We start from the raw sequence: 20,600 nt of genomic DNA, 5'->3' as shown, positions 1-20,600 counted from the left end.
TTTTAAAAGGGATGACAAGACCTTTGTGAATGTACAGATGAGATTTACAAGAATAGTATCAGGAATGAGGGAATTCAGTTATATGGGCCTGAATTTTTACCTTTGGTGGGCGCACCCAATCGGCAGGCCCGGGAGAGGTCGGGAAATTGACCGCCAACTGTGATTTCACACTGGCTGGCCAATTAAAGACCAGCCAACGTGAAATGCGCACTGAGAAGCTCAGCGCTGCCAGGGTGGGGGTGGGAAGAGGGCGGGCGACGATGTCATCACGTGAGCGCTGCAAGAAAACTCCCTAAAGGCTGACAGCTGCCTCAGGGAAAAAAGTTAAAATAAAAGGTTTTAAAAGCTGAAAAAGCACATCATAATCAATCACCTGAAAATATAGCTGATAAAAATGTTGTCCACAGAAATTTATTTTTATTTTATTTCATCACGGAAATTTCGTCCCACCCTTGGATGAGGTTTGATGAAAAATGCAAAGGCCGCCTGGCTGATTTGCCCATCCGCCAACCGTGAGGTTGGACGGGCAACGAAAAATCAGAGTCAATTGCGCCATTAATGGGCTTAATTGCCCTCTTAATTGTTGGTGGGTGCGCAATGATGTTGGGACGCTCGTCTTATTGCGTGATTTTACACCCAATCGGGTCGGGCGCACGCCCACCTGTGGGGCATAAAATTCTGCCCATGGAGAGACTAGAAAAGAACAAGGGGAGATTTAATAAAGGCATTCAACATTATGATGGGTTTTGATATTTTGGAAGAAAATGTTTCCACTGTCAGGAGGGTTGGTTACTAGAAAGACAGATTTATTAGAATGAAGGATGAGAATTGTTTTTATTCAGCAAGTTATGATCTGGGATGTATTACCAGAAAGAGTGGAGATGCAGATTCAATAATAATTTTCAATAGGGATTTGGATAAATGCTTAATAAAGAAAACCATTGGAAGACTATGAAGATTCTCTATATGGTTAAATAATTCTATATTTGGTCCAGGGCCTTCCACAATGCTGCACAACATTTCTAAGCTGCTTTAGATCAAGTCCAGACCTGATATAAAGCAGTGTGGAGCCACTAGAATGGAGCACGCAGGAGAGGGCCAGATATGGTATGAAGCAGAGTGGTGTTCCAACTGCACAGCAATAAAAGAGGGGGTAAGACCTTGCATAAAGCAGGGCAGAGCAACTGCGGCGGGGCAGAGCCGCTGCGGCGGGGCAGAGCCGCTGCGGCGGGGCAGAGCCGCTGCGGCGGGGCATCATGAAAGAAGTCCAGTCTTGAAACAAAGCAGAAAATGCTGGAAATACTCAGCAGGTCTGGCAGCAACTGTGGAGAGAGAAACGGAGTTTATATTTCAGGTCAGTGACGGTTTGTCAGGAGTTTGACACATCCTGATTATTTCAGATTTCCAGCATCCACAGTAATTTGGTCCTGATATAAAGCAGTGTGGAGCTGCAAAGAGTACAGATCTTACCAACAGAAAACAGATTGAAAAATTGATGTCAAAATGACACAATGAGGAGGAGATTGAGGGATTGAAACTCTGTTTAATTTATTAACACTCTAACTTCAACATTATTGTTGATCAAGAGGTTAATTAAACATAAAAATAATATACAAGAGGCAGTGGTAAAAACCAAACTAGCAACTTCAATAAGTAAATAGGCCTAATGGGAGAAAATTACTGAATTGAGTAGAAAAAACTAATTCAAGATTACATATGTTAGCACTAGAGAGGGAGATCTTGTGGCTCAGTGGATAGTGCCCCTGCCTCTGAGCCAGAAGCTCTGGGTTCAGATCCCACTCTAGGAGTTGTTGGCCATTGAAGAGACTTTCATGACGTGGTTCAAACAGTTTTGATAATCAGCCTTCTACTCCTTCTAACACTTCCCCAAAGGGGGAAAAAAATATGCATGAAGTTAAAAAATAAGTTAGCACTATTGAGAAGTAAGTAAATGCTATGTAAACAATAAATTTAGAATAGAAAATGGCAGCACAGTTACTGTGCAGGGTTAACAGAAAGTGTGATTTTGTGAACAATGAAACTGTCCCGGAAAGCCACATCTGTAGGACATTGCCTTCAATCCTTGAGCTAGAGTGAGAGTTAGAGACACACTGACACATAAGGGAGTAATAACAGCCATAACACGTAGCAAGATAAAGGTTAAAAAAAAGGGAAAGTGTGACTGACAGTAGGGGGAACCAAGTGTAACTGGTATCACGAAACTATAATAATTTTCATAATATTATTGTAGTTTATTATAAAGTAGGTTTATGGGTGTGAGCGTAGATGGTTGTGTGTGATTTAATTAGTCAGTTTGGCTGCAAGCTTGAAATTATCAAAAGAAGTTAGGGGTAAAAGGCATTTGAAATGCTAATGAGTAAACATGGACGAGGTCTTAAATGTAGGGTGTGAAGGAAATTTGCATTTTTAGATAAGTGAAAGAGTTGTTTGGGTTTCAAAGGCATGGTAGGATGTTTATAACTAACAAGATAAATACTGATCATATTAGTAACATGACAAATTTTTATATTATGGGAAAAGTAAAGTTCCAAAGGCATATGGAACAATGGAATTTACAGATTAAAGAAAGAGAAACATATATAAAGAGGAATGAAAGGCTATGTTGGGGGCCACATAAGGTCTAAAAGGAGTGTGTAAAACAGCCTTGTGGAAGCCTCCAGCCACTTTTGCAGAAGTCTGCGGTGCCCAGTAACCATAGGTGGAGGAAAACCTTTGGAATTCCACTGTCGAGTGGGTGCAGTGGTGAATTTGCTGGCTTGCTATTTAAATTTAAAATCTATTTTGGACTGTTGCCTTAAAGGGGGTGTGTAGTTGGGAGTCAGTTTAATTTGGAATTTTGGGATTTGTTATAATATTAAGTAACTGTAATCTTATATATGTGCTTGAAATCTTTTCTTTTGTTAATAAATGTTTTAATTTAGTTTTTTTAAAAAACTCCAAAGATGTTAGTGGATTTGTTACTTCTGAATTCAGTGCCCAAATCTTCTTGTAATAAATACAAATTGCAAAACCATTGTGATAGCGTGGCCAAGTTTCCCTTGTGGATTTGGTCCACCTGGCACACATCACCTGCCATGTCATAACACTGGGGAATCGCAGAATCTGGTCCGATGCATGGTGGCAGCAGTGTGTGTCATCTACAAGAGGCATTGCAGCAACTCACCAAGGTGCCTTTGACAGCATCTTCCAAACCTACAACCTCTACCATCTAGAAGGACAAGGGCAGCGGATGTATGGAAACACCACCACCTGCAAGTTCCCCTCCAAGCCACACACCATCTTGACTTGGACCTATAATCGCCGTTTCTTCACTGTTGCTGGGTCAAAATCCTGGAACTCCCTTCCTAAAAGTACTGTGGGTGTTCCTACAACATATGGATGGCCAATAAATACTGGCCTAGCAGGCAATGCCCACATCCTATGAACAAATATTACAACAACAAAAAAAATCACACTTCTGACTTGTGTCTTGAGATGGTGGATAGGCTGTGGGGAGTCAAGGAGTGAGTTACAGTATTAATCCAGTTAAGTTTCTGCTCAATGCTAACCCTAGGATGTTGACACAGTCAAAATCATGGAATGGTTACAGAGCAGGAGACAACTCAGCCCATCAAGCTTGTATCAGCTCTCTGCAAGAGCAATTTAAATAGTCTCAATCCCCCATCTTTCTCCCATAGCTCTGCAATTTCTTTTCCTTCAGGTACTTACGCAACTTTGGAAAGTCACTAATTGAATCTGCCTCCACCACCTTATCAGGGACTGCATTCCATCTCACTGCTACTTGCTGTGTAAAAATGTTTTTCCTCATGTCGCCATTGTTTCTTTCGCTAATCCTGTTAAATCTGTGTCACCTTGATAAGGATTCAACAATGGCAATATGGTTGAATGTCAAGGGGGAGCTGATAGAACATCTTTTCTTGGAAATTGTCAATAACTGTGATTTGCGCAGCACAAATATTACTCGCCACATCTCAGCCCAAGTCTGAATGTTGCCCAGGTTCTCTTGCATACAAGTACAGCCCACTTTGTTATCTGAGGAATGGCAGATGGAACTGTGCAATCATTAGCAAACATTCCCGCTTCTGACCTTATGAAGGATGGACACCCAGCATACATTCTGTGCCCTTACTTACCTCAGTGTTTCTTTCAAGTGGTGTTCAACAGGGAGGAGTACTGATTCATCAGCTGAAGGAGGTTAGTAGGTAGTAATTAGCAAGAGGTTTCCTTATCCATTTTTGACCTGATGGCATGAGACTTTATGGAGCCTGGAGGCAATGTTGAGGATTCCCAGAGCCATTCCCTCCTAACTGAACACCACTGTGCTGCCACCTCTGGTGGGTATGTCCTGCCAGTGGTACAGGACATACTCCTCTAAAACCATCCCTGGGTAATAGCTGAACAATAAAATTGGCCACCAGTGAGATTGCTTTAAATTCTTTCATGGGAATAAAGAAAAGAAAGATCATTTAAAGCAATCTTAATATCCAATTTGAGCGCTGTACTTGCATAATAACTGAAAATATGCAAAAATAACAAGCATTGAAACATATGAACTTCAGTTCTGGCATTGCTATTCAGTATTTGGCCATTTTATATGTCTTATTAACTATAAGTCCTTTTCACGAAACAGTTAAATGAAGCTTTGAACAAATCTATTGCTCTTTTCAAAATAAATAAATATATATTCATACATAATGCAATTTACCCGAATTTTGCTTTGAGGAACTTCCCTGGTCTGGCTTTAGTTTCTTCTTTTTGGAACTAGAGGAACCTGAAGAGGCAGAGACTTTTCGTTTCTCTACAGCAGGAGTAGAAAGGGCTCGCTTCTTAAACAGCTCCCTTTCTCTCAACAATGCTGGATCCATATCTACAATAGAAAGAATTAAATATTTGTTTAAACGCAAACCCAAAGTAAACATTTCAATTCAAAGAAGAGCAACATGAGGATTCCCTGATGGGGGTTTGTATGGCAAGCTTATTCAGTGAGAAACAACAGGCTGCAATTAGATAAAAACAAAAAACTGCGGATGGTTCAATTCCCAGTTTGTGTCAAATTAGCTGATCTCAGTCACAGCTCCACAGGGAAAGATAATGACCAGCATTTCCACAGCTGATATCTAGCCAACAAATCCATGCTGTTAAGTATCCCAGAGATGTGCCTTGCTCTTCAAACTTTAGTAGTCTGCCAACAAGCTCTCATCTCTCATGAATAATAATAATGAACTTAGACAAGGTACCAGGTGACCAGAATAAATGCCAATGAGGAATCAATGCTTTTAGGGTAGAGAAGTAAACTGGCAATGAGAAAAAGACCCACACAGGACAAATTCAGGTTCACACATGCTGACACCACCCAGTTCTGCCTCACCACCATCACTTGACTCCTCCACTGTTGCTAAATTATCAGGCTGCTTATCCAACATCCAGTACTGGATGAGCAGAAATTTCCTCCAATTGAATAATGGGAAGACTGAAGGCATTGTCTTCGGTCCCCACTCTAAACTTTTCTCCCTAGTTACCAACTTCATCCTTCTCCTTGACAACAGTTCTGAGACCAAACCAGACTGTTCGCAACTGGTGTCACACCTGACCGAAGAGTACTTCCAACCCCACATCAGTACTAAGGTCGCCTATTTCCACCTCCGTGACATCATCCAGCTTCTCCTGTGCCTCAGCTCATCTCATGCTGAAACCCTCATTCATACCGTCGTTAGCTCTAGACTTATATATTCCACACTCTCCAGGCTTGTCGCCCACACTCTACACTTCGTAAACCTGAGGTCATCCAAAACTCAGCTGCCTAAGTCTTTTGTCATACCAACTCCCATCCACCTATCATTCATGTTCGCTGACCTGCATTGACTCCCGGTCAGGCAACATCGTGAAAATTCTTATCCTTGTTTTCAAATTCCTCCATGGCCTTGCCACTCCCTATCTCTAATCTCCTCCAACTGCACAACCTTTTAAAAATCTGGCATCTTGAGCTTCTCCAATTTTAATTGCTCCACCTTTAGTAGCTGCGCCTTCAGTTGCCTAGGCCCTAGGCTCTGGAATTCCCTTTCCTAAACTCACCCTCTCCTCCATCCTTTAAGACGCTCCTCAAAACCTACCTCTTTGACCAAGATCTTGGTCAGCTGTCCTAATATCTCCTCATGCGGCTTGGCACACAATTTTGCTTTATAATGCTCCTGTGAAGTGTCTTGGAACATTTTACTTTCTTAAAGGTGCTATATAGATACTGGCTGGCAATTATCATGGCATTTTAGTTTTTTTCCCCAAATTAAGGGCTACGAGCATTAAGTCACATTTTAGTGTCTTCATTCTTGAAGTTGAAGCACCCCATCATATACCTTTACAAGCAAAAATTCTATCAATTAAATGAAAATGCCACAGAAAACATTTTGTACATTTATAACCTCTCAAAGAAACAATCATCTAAGTGCATATTAATGAAAAGGCTTTGAACCTTTAAATAACTTGCAGCCATAGGAAGGTACTTGTAAACATTTGGGGGCTAAGAATTGGATCACAATTCCGTTCTTCAGTTCAATCAATTCTTCAGATCCAAGCAAGAGTCATATTGGATTCAAAATGTTAACTCTGTTTCGCTCTCCACAGATGCTGCCAGGCTTGCTGAGTTTTTCCAGCACTTTTTTTTTTAAGATATAGCAGGGATCACAACGTCTGATTGACTCACACCCATTGAAAAAAAATGCCAGCAGCATGCAAACTTCATGTGTCTGCTCATTTCCAAGAAAGGAGCATGCAGCCTTGTGCTAAACATGGTACTGTTTGGCTGCATTTTCAGCAAGGGTTTATGTGAGGTTAGCTTAAAGCTAGCCTGCACCTTTTAAAGGGGACATGCATTCTGGCTAGAGAAGCCCATTCAGCGGGCTGGGAAACTCTTGTGGAGAATGATCAAAATGGAGTAATGATGCAGCAGGCCAGAGAGAGGGTTCCAAGGTTCTCCAAAGCAGTGCTGGAGGCCTTAGTGGAGAGATGTCAAAGGAAAAGAGATGCTGCATCTGTAGGGGGCAGGAGGCCTCCAAATTGACCTTCAAAGGCAGCGGTAGCAGATAGCCAGAGATCAATAACACGATTCAGGTTCTTAAGACTTTGAGGCTGTGCTGGAAGTAGTTCAACAGCTTCATACAAGTGGTCAAGTATAAGGAATGCATCTTCAAATTCCTACTCCAGTAGCTATACCAACAACCTTACACACATCCCAATGCAACATACCCCCATCACTTTATTAATAATTTCCAACAATGAGGACTCATGCCTAACATTCATGTGTTCCACCTCACCCTCACCCTCACAAACCTACCACTGCTGCAAGCCTCACATCCATATCACACAGCTTCCACATACCCCAGGGGGTTATCTACACTCCATCGGTGAATATACTTAAGACTGAGATAGACAGATTTTGGTGTCTCAGAGAATCAAGCGATATGGGAAGCATTCAGGAAAGTGGATTTAGGCAGATCAGCCATGATCATAATGAAAGACAGAACAGGCTACACAGGCTGTATGATCCACTCCTACTCTTATATCCTTATATTAGCTGTTCAGCTGTGGCAGACATATCACCCAAAGAGATTGCAACACACTCTGACATTCTTTCCTCTCCCTTGCAGGACAAGTGGTCCATAACAGGAGGGAACAGCATTGTACTAGCAGGGTAGAGGCACAGCTGCAGATTCTCATTCCCTTGGAAGAGATGGTGCTTTGCATGATTGCTGTCACTGCGGCCATGGCAAGTGGCATCACCAAAGCTATCCATGATCGTATGTTCCTGCCTTATGAGCCTTCTGAAATCCCAATTCACCTTCATCCTGCACTCTGGTGTATAAACTGCAGATGGCATAACCATATACCTCATGCTTCCCCCCATCCTCCCCTTACCCAACCCTCCCCTTGTGCATTTGTGTTCAGATACCCAAGAGCCGCCTACTGGCCAGCCAGTGGTGCCGGAAGATGAAGGCCAAGAGAAACAGCAGATCTCAGAGACAGAAACACGGTCACTTGAGCTTGTTATGATCCCAATGGAGGTCAACAAACCAAAAGAACCAATTTTACTCAATGACCCCAACAAGAGAAAGAAAACCAATGGACAAGATTTCACTTCTTGTAACTTCTACTTTAATGATCAAATCAAAATAACAGTAACAGGCAAATTGCAGTAACTATAAACCATAAATTACACATTAAACAGCAGTAACAATGATAGATTCCATGGATTTACTAGGCAATCCACTCAGCATACAGGGCACCAATTTGAGACATAAAAGCCCTTCAAAGATCTGAACTTCCTCAAGTAGAATTCCAGCTCCTTTCCTTCAAGGACCGACTAAATTTGACAACAACTCCCAACCAACTCAAGTTCCATGGGCATGGTCTTCACCAAAATGGCGCACTTCTGCAGAACCTCCTCAGTTCAGCTCACAACAGTCTTGATGGCATGGATCCACCAGAATCACCTCTATCTGAAACCTCGGTAACAGCCCTGTACGCTCTTTTTCCCTCATCTCCACTCCCAGATCCAGTCTTTGTGTACACATTTTTTAACTGCACCACAACCTCTCTTGGCCTTGGTCACTTGTGCTACTTTTCACCACGGGCCACATGGGCTGGTTTTTGTGCTGCACACCAGGTCACTGATGATCCAGCTTGACCTCCTCCTGAGGCTCCAGCTTCTTAGCCAATTTGATTCATTCCACGTGATATCAAGAAATGGCTGAAAGCACTGGATACTGCAAAGGCTATGGCCCCTAATATTCCTGCCATAATACTGAAGACATGTGCTCCAGAACTAGACAGGCCCCTAGTCAAACTGTTACAGTAAAGTTATAACACTGGCATCTATCTGGCAATGTGGAAAATTGCCCAGGTTTGTCCTATCCACAAAAAGCAGGACAAACCCAGCCTGGTCAATCACTGCCTCATCAGTCTACACACAGTCATCTCAAAGTGATGGAAGGCATCGTCAATGGTGCTATCAAACGGCACTTACTCAGCAATAACCTTCTCACTGACGCTTAATTTAGGTTCCGCCAGGATCACTCAGCTTATGACTTCATTTTGTCCAAACATGAACAAAACAGCTGAATTCCAGAGGTGAGGCAAGAGTGACTGCCCTTGACAAAAAGGCAGCATTTGACTGAGTATGGCATCAAGGAGTCCTGGCAAAACTGAAGTCAATGGGAATTGGGGGGAAACTCTCCACTGGTTGGAATCTTTGCTAACAAAGGAAGATGTCTGTGGTTATTGGAGGCCAATCATCAGGGTCCTGGGATATTGCTACAGGGGTTCCTCAGGGTAGTGCCCTAGGCCCAACCATCTTCAGCTGCTTCATCAATGACTTTCCCTCCATCATAAGGTCAAAAGTGGAAGTTCACTGATGATTGCACAATGTTCAGCACCATTCGTGACTCTTCAGATACTGAAGCAGTCTGCGTCCATATGCAGCAAGATCTGGACAATATTCAGACTTGGGCTGATAGGTGACAAGTAACATTTGTGCCATACAAGTGCCAGGCAATGACCATCTCCAACGAGAGAGAATCTAATTATCTCCCTTGACATTCAATGGTATTACCATTGCTGAATCCTTCTCTGGCAATAACCTGGAGGTTACTATTGATCAGAAATTGAACTGGACCAGCCATATAAATACTGTGGCTAAAAGAGGTCAGAGGCAGGGAATTCTGCAGAGAATAGCTCATCTGACTCCCCAAAGCTTGTCCAACTTCTACAAGGCACAAGTCAAAAGTGTGATGGAATACTCTCCATTTGCCTGGATGAATGCAGTTTCAACAACACTCAAGAAGCACGACACCATTCAAGACAAAGCAGTCCGCTTGACTGGTACCCCATCCACCACCTTAAACATTCACTCCCTCCACCACTGACACAAGGTGGCAGCATTGTGTATCATCTACAAGAAGCACTGCAGCAACTCACCAAGATTCCTTCGACAGCACCTTCCAAACCTGAAACCCCTACCACCTAGAAGGACAAAGACAGCATACACATAGAACGCCACTAACTGCAAGTTCCCCTCCAAATCAAATACCTTCTTGGCTTGGAACTATATCACCGTTCCTTCACTGTCGCTGGGTCAAAGTCCGGGAACTCCATTCCTCACAGCACTGTGGGTGTTCTACAACACATGGACTTCAGCAGCTCAAGAAGGCAGCACATCACCAACACCTTCTCAAGGGCAATTAGGGTTGGGCAATAAAGGCTGGCCTAGCCAGCGACACCCACATCCCATGAAATAAAAACTACTTTCCACCTTCAACCTTTACACCAAGCAACTTCCTATGTTCAGTAATTTCAACCTTCATCTCAATTCGCATATCACTCTCCTCTAAATTCACTTCCCTCCTGTACTCCCTTAATCTCACCTTCCATTTAAACTCCCCTATTGAAACACATGACTGTCCTTTTGGCCCTGCCATCTCATGTGACCTCATTACTCCCATCATATCAGAGATAAGGCCAGGTCTGATCACTACTTTGTATCATTCTCCAACCACATCCCGCTTCCCCCTACAACCCTGCCTCCTGTGTCCATCTCTGGAAAAAATGTCAATTCACTCACATACAATATCAGAGCTGAGAATAGCCAAAGACAAAAAGATCTGAAAATTAGAAGCTAAAGACAAAATGGTCTTAAAATTTTTTTGTGACAAGGAATCATGTAATTACAGTACATTTTATGATCTGTAGAGAATACAAATGCATCTAGGTCACTTCGAGAGGGTGCAATTACTAGATTGCAGGTAGGTAGAAGCATTAGTTTCCCCTTTGTTTACCTTCTATTACCGTAAAGACTGTGGACCAAAGCATTTATATAAAATTACCAAAGTGACGTCAATATTTCAGCATTCAATGCAGTTTAGTGTGTGGAATACAGGATGAAGTCCATATTGACAACAGAACATGACCATACTGGATTATGTACATGTAAATCAAAGCAAAGGACCACAGCAGTGCTTCACAAAGTATTTTCCAATATGACCCCATTTTAAGTCACCACCACCTTACCAAGGCAATTAGGGATTGGCAACAAATGCTGACCTTTCCACCAATGCTCATCCCATGAACTAATACATATTTTAAAAAAACTTAAAAATTAACATGATCCCAGACACCATCCAAAACATAACAGCAATAAAGCAGCATAGTAACAGTTTATAATTATTAAAGTTCACCAATAATATTTCAACATACAATAATAATGCATCATATAAATATGAAAATCTGAGTTTCTAAAGTACTTTGCAAAAAACATTACAGGCCCAAATCTTCTGGTCTCTGGGCCAGAGAATGGATGTACAACAAAAAATGCATGTCAAAATTCTGCTGAAGTCTTAACGAACATACGTGGGAATTACCTAGGAAATTCCAATTACCTAGGAAATTCCAATTCCCTGCTGCCCAGGACCCCGCACGAATGCCTCCGACCCTGAAGTCTTTGATCTGTGCCTTTTTGACCCCAAGATGAGCTTCTGACTACATACCCACACCGTCAATAAGAACACTTACTTTCACCCCCGTAACATTGCCCAACACCATCTCTGCCCCAGCGTATTTTTTTTAACAAGTCATTCTTGGGATGTGAGTGCCGCTTGCAGGGCCAACATTTGATGCCCAAAAGGTGGTGGTGATCCACCATTTTGAACCACTGCTGCACTCCTTGCGATGTAGATACACCCAAAGCCCTGTTAGGGAGGGAGCTCCAGGTTTTTGACCTAGTGACAGCGAGGGAATGGTGGCATTGTTCCAAATCAGGATATTGTGAGACTTGAAGAAGAACTAGTTTGGAAGGTGGTGCTGAAGGAGGTTGTTTGAGTTACTGCAGTGCATCTTGTAGATGATACACCCTGTGCGTTGCTGACAGAGGGACTGAAGGTTTAAGGTGGTGGAAGCAGTTCCGATCAAGCAGGATGCTTTGTCCTCGATGGTATTAAGCTTCTTGACAATTGTTGGAACTGCACTCATCCAGGCAAATGGAGAGTGTTCCATCACACTCCTGAATTGTGACTTGTAGGTGGTGAACTGGCTTTGGGGAGTCAGGAAGTGAGTTCATCGCTGCAGAATTCCAAGCCTCAGACTGATGTTGTAGCAACAGCATTTCTATAGTTGGTCCTGTTAAGTTTCTAAGCAATGGTAGATGCTGACAGTCGGTGATTCAGTGATAGTAATGTTATTGAACGTCAAGTGGAGATGGTTAGATTCTCTCTTGTTGAAGATAGTAATTGCCTGGCACTTGGGTAACGCACATGTTACTTGCTTATCAACTCGCACCTGAATTTTGCCCAGGTCTTGTTGCATGCAGACATAGACTTTTTTTTAGTATCTGAGGAGTTGCAAATAGTACTGAACACAGTGCAATCATCAGTAAACCACCCCACTTCTGACCTCATGATGAAGAGATGATGGTTGATGGAGCAGCTGAAGATAGTTGGGCCTAGAATGCTACCCCGAGGAACTCCTGCAGTGATGTCCTGGGACTGAGGATTGACCTCCAACAACCACAATTGTCTTACTTTGTGTTAGGTATGATTCCAACTAGTGGAGAGTTGCCCCAGCTCCCCAATTCCCATTGACTTCAATTTAGCCAGGGCTCCTTGATATCACACTCGGTCAAATGCTGCCTTGATACCAAGGGCAGTTACTCTTACCTACCTCTTGAGTTCAGCTCTTTTGTCCATGTTTGGACTAAGGCTGTAATGAGGTCAGGAGCCAAATACCCCTGGAGGAACACAAACTGAACGTCAGTGAGCATGTTATTGGTGTGAAAGTGCCGCTTGATAGCACTGTTGACAACACTTTCCATCACTTTGCTGATGATTGAGAGTAGACTGCTGGGCCGTTAATTGGTTAGATTGGATTCGTCCTGTTTTTTGTGGATAGGATATAACCTGGGCAATTTTCCACATCATCAGGTAGATGCTGGTGTTATAGCTGTACTGGAGCAGCTTGGCTAGAAGCCAAGCTTTGCATCAAGTTTTGAAGCACAAGTCTTCAGTTATACAGCCAGGATATTGTCAGGGCTTATAGCCTTTGCATTGTCAAGTGCCTTCAGCCATTTCTTGATATCATGTGGAGTGAATCAAATTGGCTTAATGCGGGTATCTATGATACTGGGGCCCACAGGAGGAGGCTCATATCGATCTTTAGAACAATGTTGTGACATTTACAATCCTCCAGGCCTTTGGCATAACTCTAGTACCTAAGGAGGACTGGTAGACTAAGCACTCTGCCTCCACAAATAGATCTCCATTTTGGTCCTGAATCAGCCCACCACTCCTCTGACAATCATTTTACTATTAATATGTCTATAGATGACTTTTCGTTTCCCCTTTACGTTAGCCACTAATCTCTGCTCATACTGTATTTTCACTCTTCTCATTCCCTTTTTCACTCCTGTCTACTTTTTATATGCAGCCTGATTTACCCTTGTATTATCAAACTGATGTTTGTCATACGATCTCTTTTTTGGCTTCATCTTACTTTCTAAATCCATCATCATCCAGTGATCTCCCTTTGCCCCCACTTTTGGGAACGTACCTAGACTGTACCCAAAGTAACTGTTTTTTAAAGGTCACCCATTACTGTATTAGATTTCTGCCTGTCAGTCAATGACTCCAATTTAGCTGGATAAGATCCACCACTCAATTCACTGAAATTAGTCCTCTTTCAGTTAAGAAATTTTAGATTGCTCCTCGTCCTTTCCCATTATTAATCTAAGCCTTACGATGCTAACAGGAATTTAGCCCCTCAATCTTTCTGTGCCACCTGCAACCTTATTCCATATACCCACCTTTGCCCCATATTCCGGAATACTTCTGGCTAACAAAAATCTACCAATTTTAGCCTCAAAATTTACAATTGATCTAGCTTCATTTGCCATTTGCGGAAGAGAGTTCCAAACTTCTATTACCTTTTTTGTGTAGGAGTGTTTTCCAATTTCACTCCTGAAAAGTTTGTTTCTAATTTAGACTATGCCCCCTACTGCCAAACTTCCCAGACAACAAAAACCATTTCTCTATTTGTTCCCAATAGAATCTTGAAAGCTTCAATCAAATGACCCATCGACTTTCCAAATTTCAGGGAGTACAACCCTAATTTGTTTAATCACTCCTTGCAATTTAAGACCTGGAAACCAGGTACTATTCTGGTAAATCTAGGTTGCATGCCCTTTAAGGCTAATTTATCCTTCTTAAGGTTTAGTGTCCAGAGCTGCTCACATTTTTCCAGGTTTAACCAGGGTTTTGTATGGTTGAAGCATTACTCGTGTCCTCTTGTATTCCAGCCCTTGAGATATAAAAGTCAGCATTACATTCGCCTTTTCAATTATTTTCCGTACCTGTTCATGAAATTTTAATTATCCATGTACTTGTATCCACAAGTCTCTTTAGATCTCCACTGTTTTCATCATTTAGAAACTACCCTGTTCAATTCTCTCATATTTGTGCATTAAAAGTCATTTGCACTAATTTTACCTCAATATCTCTTTGTAATTTTATGATTCCATCTACACTACTTAATATGCCACCTATCTTTGTGTCATTGGAAAATTTTGATATGTGCTTTTTATTATCCCATCTAAGTTGTTAATAAATAGTGAACAGTTGAAGCCCAACACAGATCCTTGCAGGACACCACTATCACATACTGTCATTTAAAGTATTTGCTCATCATCACTTCTTCAAAAAAAATCAATCAGGTTCATCAGGCATGACCTACCATTTACAAATCCATGCTGCTCTCCCTGATCAGCTGGCAATTTCCAACATATTCAGTCACCTTTTTCTTATAGACTCTTATCATTTCCCAACAATAGATGTTAGGCTAACTGGTCTATAATTCCCTGGTTCTCCTCCTATGCCTTTCTTAAATAATGGAATGGCATGTATAATTTTCCTATCCATAGGAAGAGTTCTCAAAACGAAAGAACTTTGGAAGATTATAGTTAAGACATCTGCAATGTTCTCACCTACTTCTTTTACAGATGAGGGTAATATACAAGCATGGAGAGAGGATTGGCTAAAATACAGGAAACAGACAGCCAGGATAAATGGATCATTTTCAGGTTGGCAAACTGTAATTTATTGGGGTGCCACAGAGATCAGTGCTGGGGCTGCAACTATTTACAATCTATAATGACTTGAAGGAACCGAGTGTAATGTAAACAATTTTGCTGACAATACAAAGATATGTAGGAAGGCAAGTTGTGAGAAAGATACAGAGTCTGCAAAGGGACATTGAGATAGGTTAAGTGAGTGGGCAAAAATCTGGCAGATGGAGTATAATGTAGGAAAATGTGAGGTTGTCCACTTTTGTGAGAATTAGAAAGAGGCGCTATGGAATGCTGTGGTACAGAGGGAACTGTGTGTCCTCATACATGAATCACAAAAGGTTAGCATGCAGGTACAACAAGTAATCAGGAAGGTGAATGGAATGTTGACCTTTATTGCAAGGGGGACGGAGTATAAAAATAGGAAGTTTTGTTACAACTGTACAGGGCATTGGTGAGACCATAACTTGAGTACTGCATATAGTTTTAGTCTCCGTATTTAAGGCAAGATATACTGGCATTGGAAGCAGTTCAGAGAAGATCCATTAGGTTGATTCCTGGGATGAAGGGTATGTCTTACAAGGAAAGCTGAGCAGGTTAGGCTTATACTCATTGCAGAAGAATCAAAGGTGATCTTATTGAAACATATAAGATTCTGAGAGGGCTTGACAGGGTACATGCTGAGGTTAAATTTCTTGTCAGGTGGCAGAGGTGACCCGAGTCAATCTTGACTCAGTTTTAAGATTTATACACAAAGTGAGATATTACAAATGTATAGATCCAAACTTTATAACCCATTATCAGCGTCAATTGTGTCTCTTCATTTGTGCACAAGTAATTATCCAAAGAGTGCCCCCTCCACCCCCATATACACTTAACATTAATTTAAACAATTACAGCTGAGAGGATGTGTCCTCTTGTGGTAAAATCCAGAACTAGAGGACAGTTTCAAAATAAGGGGTCTCCCATTTAAAATGGGATGAGGAGGAAATTCTTTCCTGAAAAGGTTATTAATCTTTGGAATCCACTACCCCAGAGAGGAGTGGAGGCAGGACCATTGAATTTATTGCCTCCGCCCGCCTTCAATGGCGGAGGTAAATGTTTTCACTTTTGTTTGTTAGTCTGTTTGTAAACAACCTCTCTCAAAAAATAATGGAAGGCTTGCAACAAAACCTGGTACACAGATAGGGTATAGGCCAAGGAAGAAATTATTCATTTTTAGTGAATATGCAGATCTAAACTTTTTTTTAAAAAAGGATCCATTCACATTGTGAGATAAGGCGAATTGATTTTTTCAAAGAATGTTGCGGATTGTATTATTTAGAATTTTGTGGATTGTCTCCACTGCTGTGGTGCAATTTGTCACAGCTGTCAAAATGTGAGCAGAGTTTTCAGAGCAGGTTGTTGGATATGGATTGGTCAGAAGTTTCCTCAGTGAGGTGGAAGCTCTTAATAAAAAATATTTCATTTTTCAGCTTTGTGATTATAGAGCATGTCAGTCAAGGAAATGCCTCAAGGAAGAGTTGCACAACTGTAATAACATTGAGTTAACATAGCGTGGCAGAAGTATGCAGCCTTGACAAGTCAAGGCTCAGTTAGATAGATTTTGAATCAACAAAAGGAGTCAAAGATTAAGATTGGCCGGCAGGAAAGTGGAGTTAAAGCCACAGTCAGATCAACCATGATCTTATTAAATGGCAGAGCAGGATTGAGGTGCCAGAGGCCTACTCCTGCTCTTTTTCTTATATTCTTATGGAAAATCCTGGGATGGAAATCATCGGGCCTGGGGATTTTTCACTCTTTCGTGGCATTACCTTCTTCACTACCATTATTTGCTTATGTTGATTTTGGTGAATACCTGACCCTGATTCAATATTAGCTTTTCCTCAAATGCATCCATGCTATCTGTCTCAGCTACTCCCTGCAGCAGCAAATTCCTTATTCCCAACATTCAGGGTAAAGGAATTTCTTCTGAATTCTGTAGCTAACTTCCTGGTGACAGTCTTATATTGACAACCTCCCTTAAGTGGAAACACTTTCACTGTGCCTACTTTATCAGAACCTTTCTGAATTTTAAAGGTCTTCAGTAGGTCTTTTCAAGAAAAAAAAAGGAGACTAAACCTGTTCATCCTTTCCCCAATAGGTATAACCTCGTAGTTCTGATGTCATATTTGCAAATCTATTTTGCAGCCTTTCCAGTACCTGTATATTCTTTTCATAATTGATGGCCAAACCATACATAGTACTCCATCTGGTGCTAATCAAGTAGCGATACAAATTTAGCATAACTTCTTTATTGTTCAATTCTATTCCTTTAGAAATAAACTTCAATGCTTGGTTTACTTTTATGACCTTATTGACCTATATCACAACTTTTAGCGATTTGTTAGTTGCACTTCAAGATAGATCCCTTTGTTGCTCTACCCCATTTAGATTATTTTCCAATTAATAGATGACTCCCCCTTACACTTTTTAACTAAAATAGAATATGTCACACATCCCAGGTTGAAATTCGTTTGTCAATTACAAACTCATTCTGCAAGTTTATTAATGTTTTGTTGTATACAAGTTTATTAATGTTTTGTTGTAAGATGTTGCAGTTCTCCTCAGTGTTGGCTATCCCTACCAATTTGGTGTCATCCCCCTATCTTTTTTTTTCATTTACTCTTTCATGGGGATGTGACTAGGCCAACATTTATTGCTCATTCCCAACTGCCCTTGAGAAGATGGTAGTGAGCCATCTTCTTGAACCACTACAGTCCATGTGGTGTAGGTACACCCACAGTGCTGTTAGAAAGGGAGCACCAGGATTTGACCAAGTTACAGTGAAGAAATGGCAATATAGTTCCAAGTCAGGATGGCGTGTAGCTTGGAGGGGAATTTACAGGTGGTGGTGTTCCCCTGCACCTGCTGACCTCGTCCTTCTAGTTGGTAGAGGTCACGGGTTTGAAAGGTGCTGTCAAAGAACTCTCTTCTCTATATTCTTTTAAAATGCATGGATGCAATTGATCCAGAGCAGGGATTTTGTCTAGAGGTTGATAATTTTACATAATATTTCTCCTCTTATTTTAAAATGTAGTTATATCACATATAATGTCATCTTTTGATGTCATATTCACTGATCCAACTTCCTGGTAAATACTGAAGCAAGACCATTATTTAACATTTCTGCCATTCACTATCGCTGCCTATGATTTTAATCTGAATGTCCCTTAGTGGCCCTATTCCCATGACAACTGTCCTTTTTTAAATTTATGAATCTGTAGAAATATTTTGCTACATTCCTACTATCACTTGAGGAATTATTCTCTATAACATAGACTTTATATAAAGGTATTCAGTAAGGTGCCACACAAAAGGCTAATGCACAAGATAAGGGCTCATAGAGTTAGGGCTAAAAGATTCACATGGATAGAGGATTGACTAACAGACAAGAAGCAAAGAAAATGAATAAATAGGGCATTTTCAAGTTGGCAGGCTGTGCCAAGTGGAGTGCCACATAGTGCTGGGGCATCAGCTATTTACAATTTATATTAATAAGTCAGACAGAGAGGCAGAGAGTAACGTATCGAAGTTTGATGATGATACAAAGCTGGAGAGGAATGCAGGAAAGTAGAGTTGAAGCAAGAGATCAGCCATGATGGTATTGAATGACAGCAGCCTCGACATGCAGTATGGTTTTCTCCTGCCGCTATTTATGTCATGTCTTTTTATTTAACTCATTTTACGCACAGCACATAGCAGAACCACCTTTTTAAAAAATCTATAACTATCAAGCAGGCCAAATTACATACTTCTGTATTTTAATATTCTGATTCTACAAATTAAAATCTTTGGCCAGTTTTTGTCTCAATTACTACCTTCAGTTCACAAACACAAAAAATAATCATGTAACAGTAAAATACCACAATAAAGATATCTTAAACTAGTACAACAGAAAAAGAACTTGCAACACAAAATAGCTGTGCAGGCTCAGCCAGATGAACTAAAGTATTGTTGTGGTCTTTTTTAAATCTTACTACATTCCTAAATATTAGTAAGTCAAAATAAAATCCAGAGCACCAGTAAAGAACGAAGCTATGAGAATTTAGGTACTTATAACCTAGAAGATGAATTTCTCACCTTTCGTGACTCACGTCATACGACTCAATAAGGCACGGAATAAAATGAGAAAACCTCAACACTTTTGTTGCTCCTATCCGCAGCACACCATGAAAATTAGGTGGCACTATTGTTCTATAACTTATGGCCACATAACCAGTAACAGGGTACCATTATTTACAAAAAGCGTGCAAAAGGCTGTCTGCATTCTTTCCTCACTTGTCTACCCATTTGGTTGAACAAGGCCAGGGTGCAACTCCACGTTCCGTATCACAGCAATCAGACTCTCTCAAACTTACTCAAACTGTATCGCGCCCCACCACGTTCTCGACAAGCGTTTCCTACAACCTCTGAAAGCTCAACTGATCGTTTTCTGCCCTATTCCGATTTAATACCGTGTAACCAGTTCCCCAGGCCTGTGTTGCCTTGGACAGCATTGGGCGAGTCAGACAGTCAGCCGCCGTTATTGGCGGCGGGGGGGGGGGGGGGGCGCGAGGAGGGCTCATTAAAATTCGGGCAGTAAAAATGGAGAGCCCAATGAGCACCGAAGACCCGGCCTCGGACTAGATAAACCGGCTCTGAACTCGTAACCTGTACCTGTACACCGAAAATCTGGGACTCCGTCTCCGGGGCAACCCTGTGATCACCGAGCACTTCGACCAATTGTCGCTCGCTGTCGATTGCTTACGTCTGGTGACTGCATTCCACCCCCCCCCCCCCGGTCGATGTCATCACTGGCCTTGCTGGGCAGTCCTTCCGCGTCTGCGCATTCGTTTTGGGCCTGCGCATGCGTGTTCTATTTAACCTACAGCCTAACGGAGACAGCTCCTCCTGCCGACCACAGACACTGGGAGGACCGGCCTTTCAGAAATTAGAGTCATTGGGACTGGAAACGTTAAGTCTGTTTCTCTCTCTAGAGGCTGCCAGACGTGCTGAGTTTTTCCAGCAGTTTTTGTTTTCTTTTTCTTTCAGCAATGCAGTTTGTATCTGGTAAAAACAAGGGGGAAACTATCAGCTTCCCATTCAAAAAAAAATCACCAGTTAGTATATTGAAGGCCATGAGATCAAAGGGGGAGAGACAGCATGAATGTGAGATCAACTAAGGGACAGAAAGCAGAGGCTCGTGGTGTACTATAAAACAGGAAAGGCAGGTCTGGCAGCATCTGTGGAGGAACAGAGTTAACGGAAAGCAGAGCCAGAGGTGGGCAGGCCTGGAATTTCTTGCCACTGGCCAGTGTACTGGTTTGCTAGCAGGGTCCTGCCTTGCCATTTTCCAGGAATACGCCTGGAATTTTCACCTTGATTTTGCCAGAGAGAGAAGGCTTACGAAGAAGGCAGATGGGGGAAAGGGGGTATAGGACTGGTTCAGTGAGCCAATCACTGA

At 41.7% G+C, this 20,600-nt stretch overlaps 1 protein-coding gene across 2 annotated transcripts in view; it reads right to left on the bottom strand.

Annotated features, from left to right (window-relative positions):
- The window catches only part of gtf2e2 (general transcription factor IIE, polypeptide 2, beta), a 64,869-nt gene extending 44,881 nt beyond the window's left edge, over positions 1-19,988 (bottom strand). Inside the window, exons 1-2 of one of the 2 annotated variants that reach the window (XM_078540305.1) lie at positions 19,814-19,988; positions 4,727-4,888 (exon numbers count right to left, since the gene is read on the bottom strand). In XM_078540305.1, coding sequence (XP_078396431.1) covers positions 4,727-4,886 — 160 coding nt within the window. In that variant the 5' untranslated portion in view covers positions 4,887-4,888; positions 19,814-19,988. Of the gene's footprint in view, positions 1-4,726; positions 4,889-19,237 lie in introns of both variants that reach the window. The other variant, XM_078540314.1, reaches the window with a different exon arrangement.
- Positions 19,989-20,600: the final 612 nt, after the last annotated feature.

This window comes from Cetorhinus maximus, chromosome 1, assembly GCF_964194155.1.
Source record: "Cetorhinus maximus chromosome 1, sCetMax3.hap1.1, whole genome shotgun sequence".
In the NCBI taxonomy this organism is placed as follows: domain Eukaryota; kingdom Metazoa; phylum Chordata; class Chondrichthyes; order Lamniformes; family Cetorhinidae; genus Cetorhinus; species Cetorhinus maximus.
This window is presented reverse-complemented; position numbering and strand designations above follow the sequence as displayed.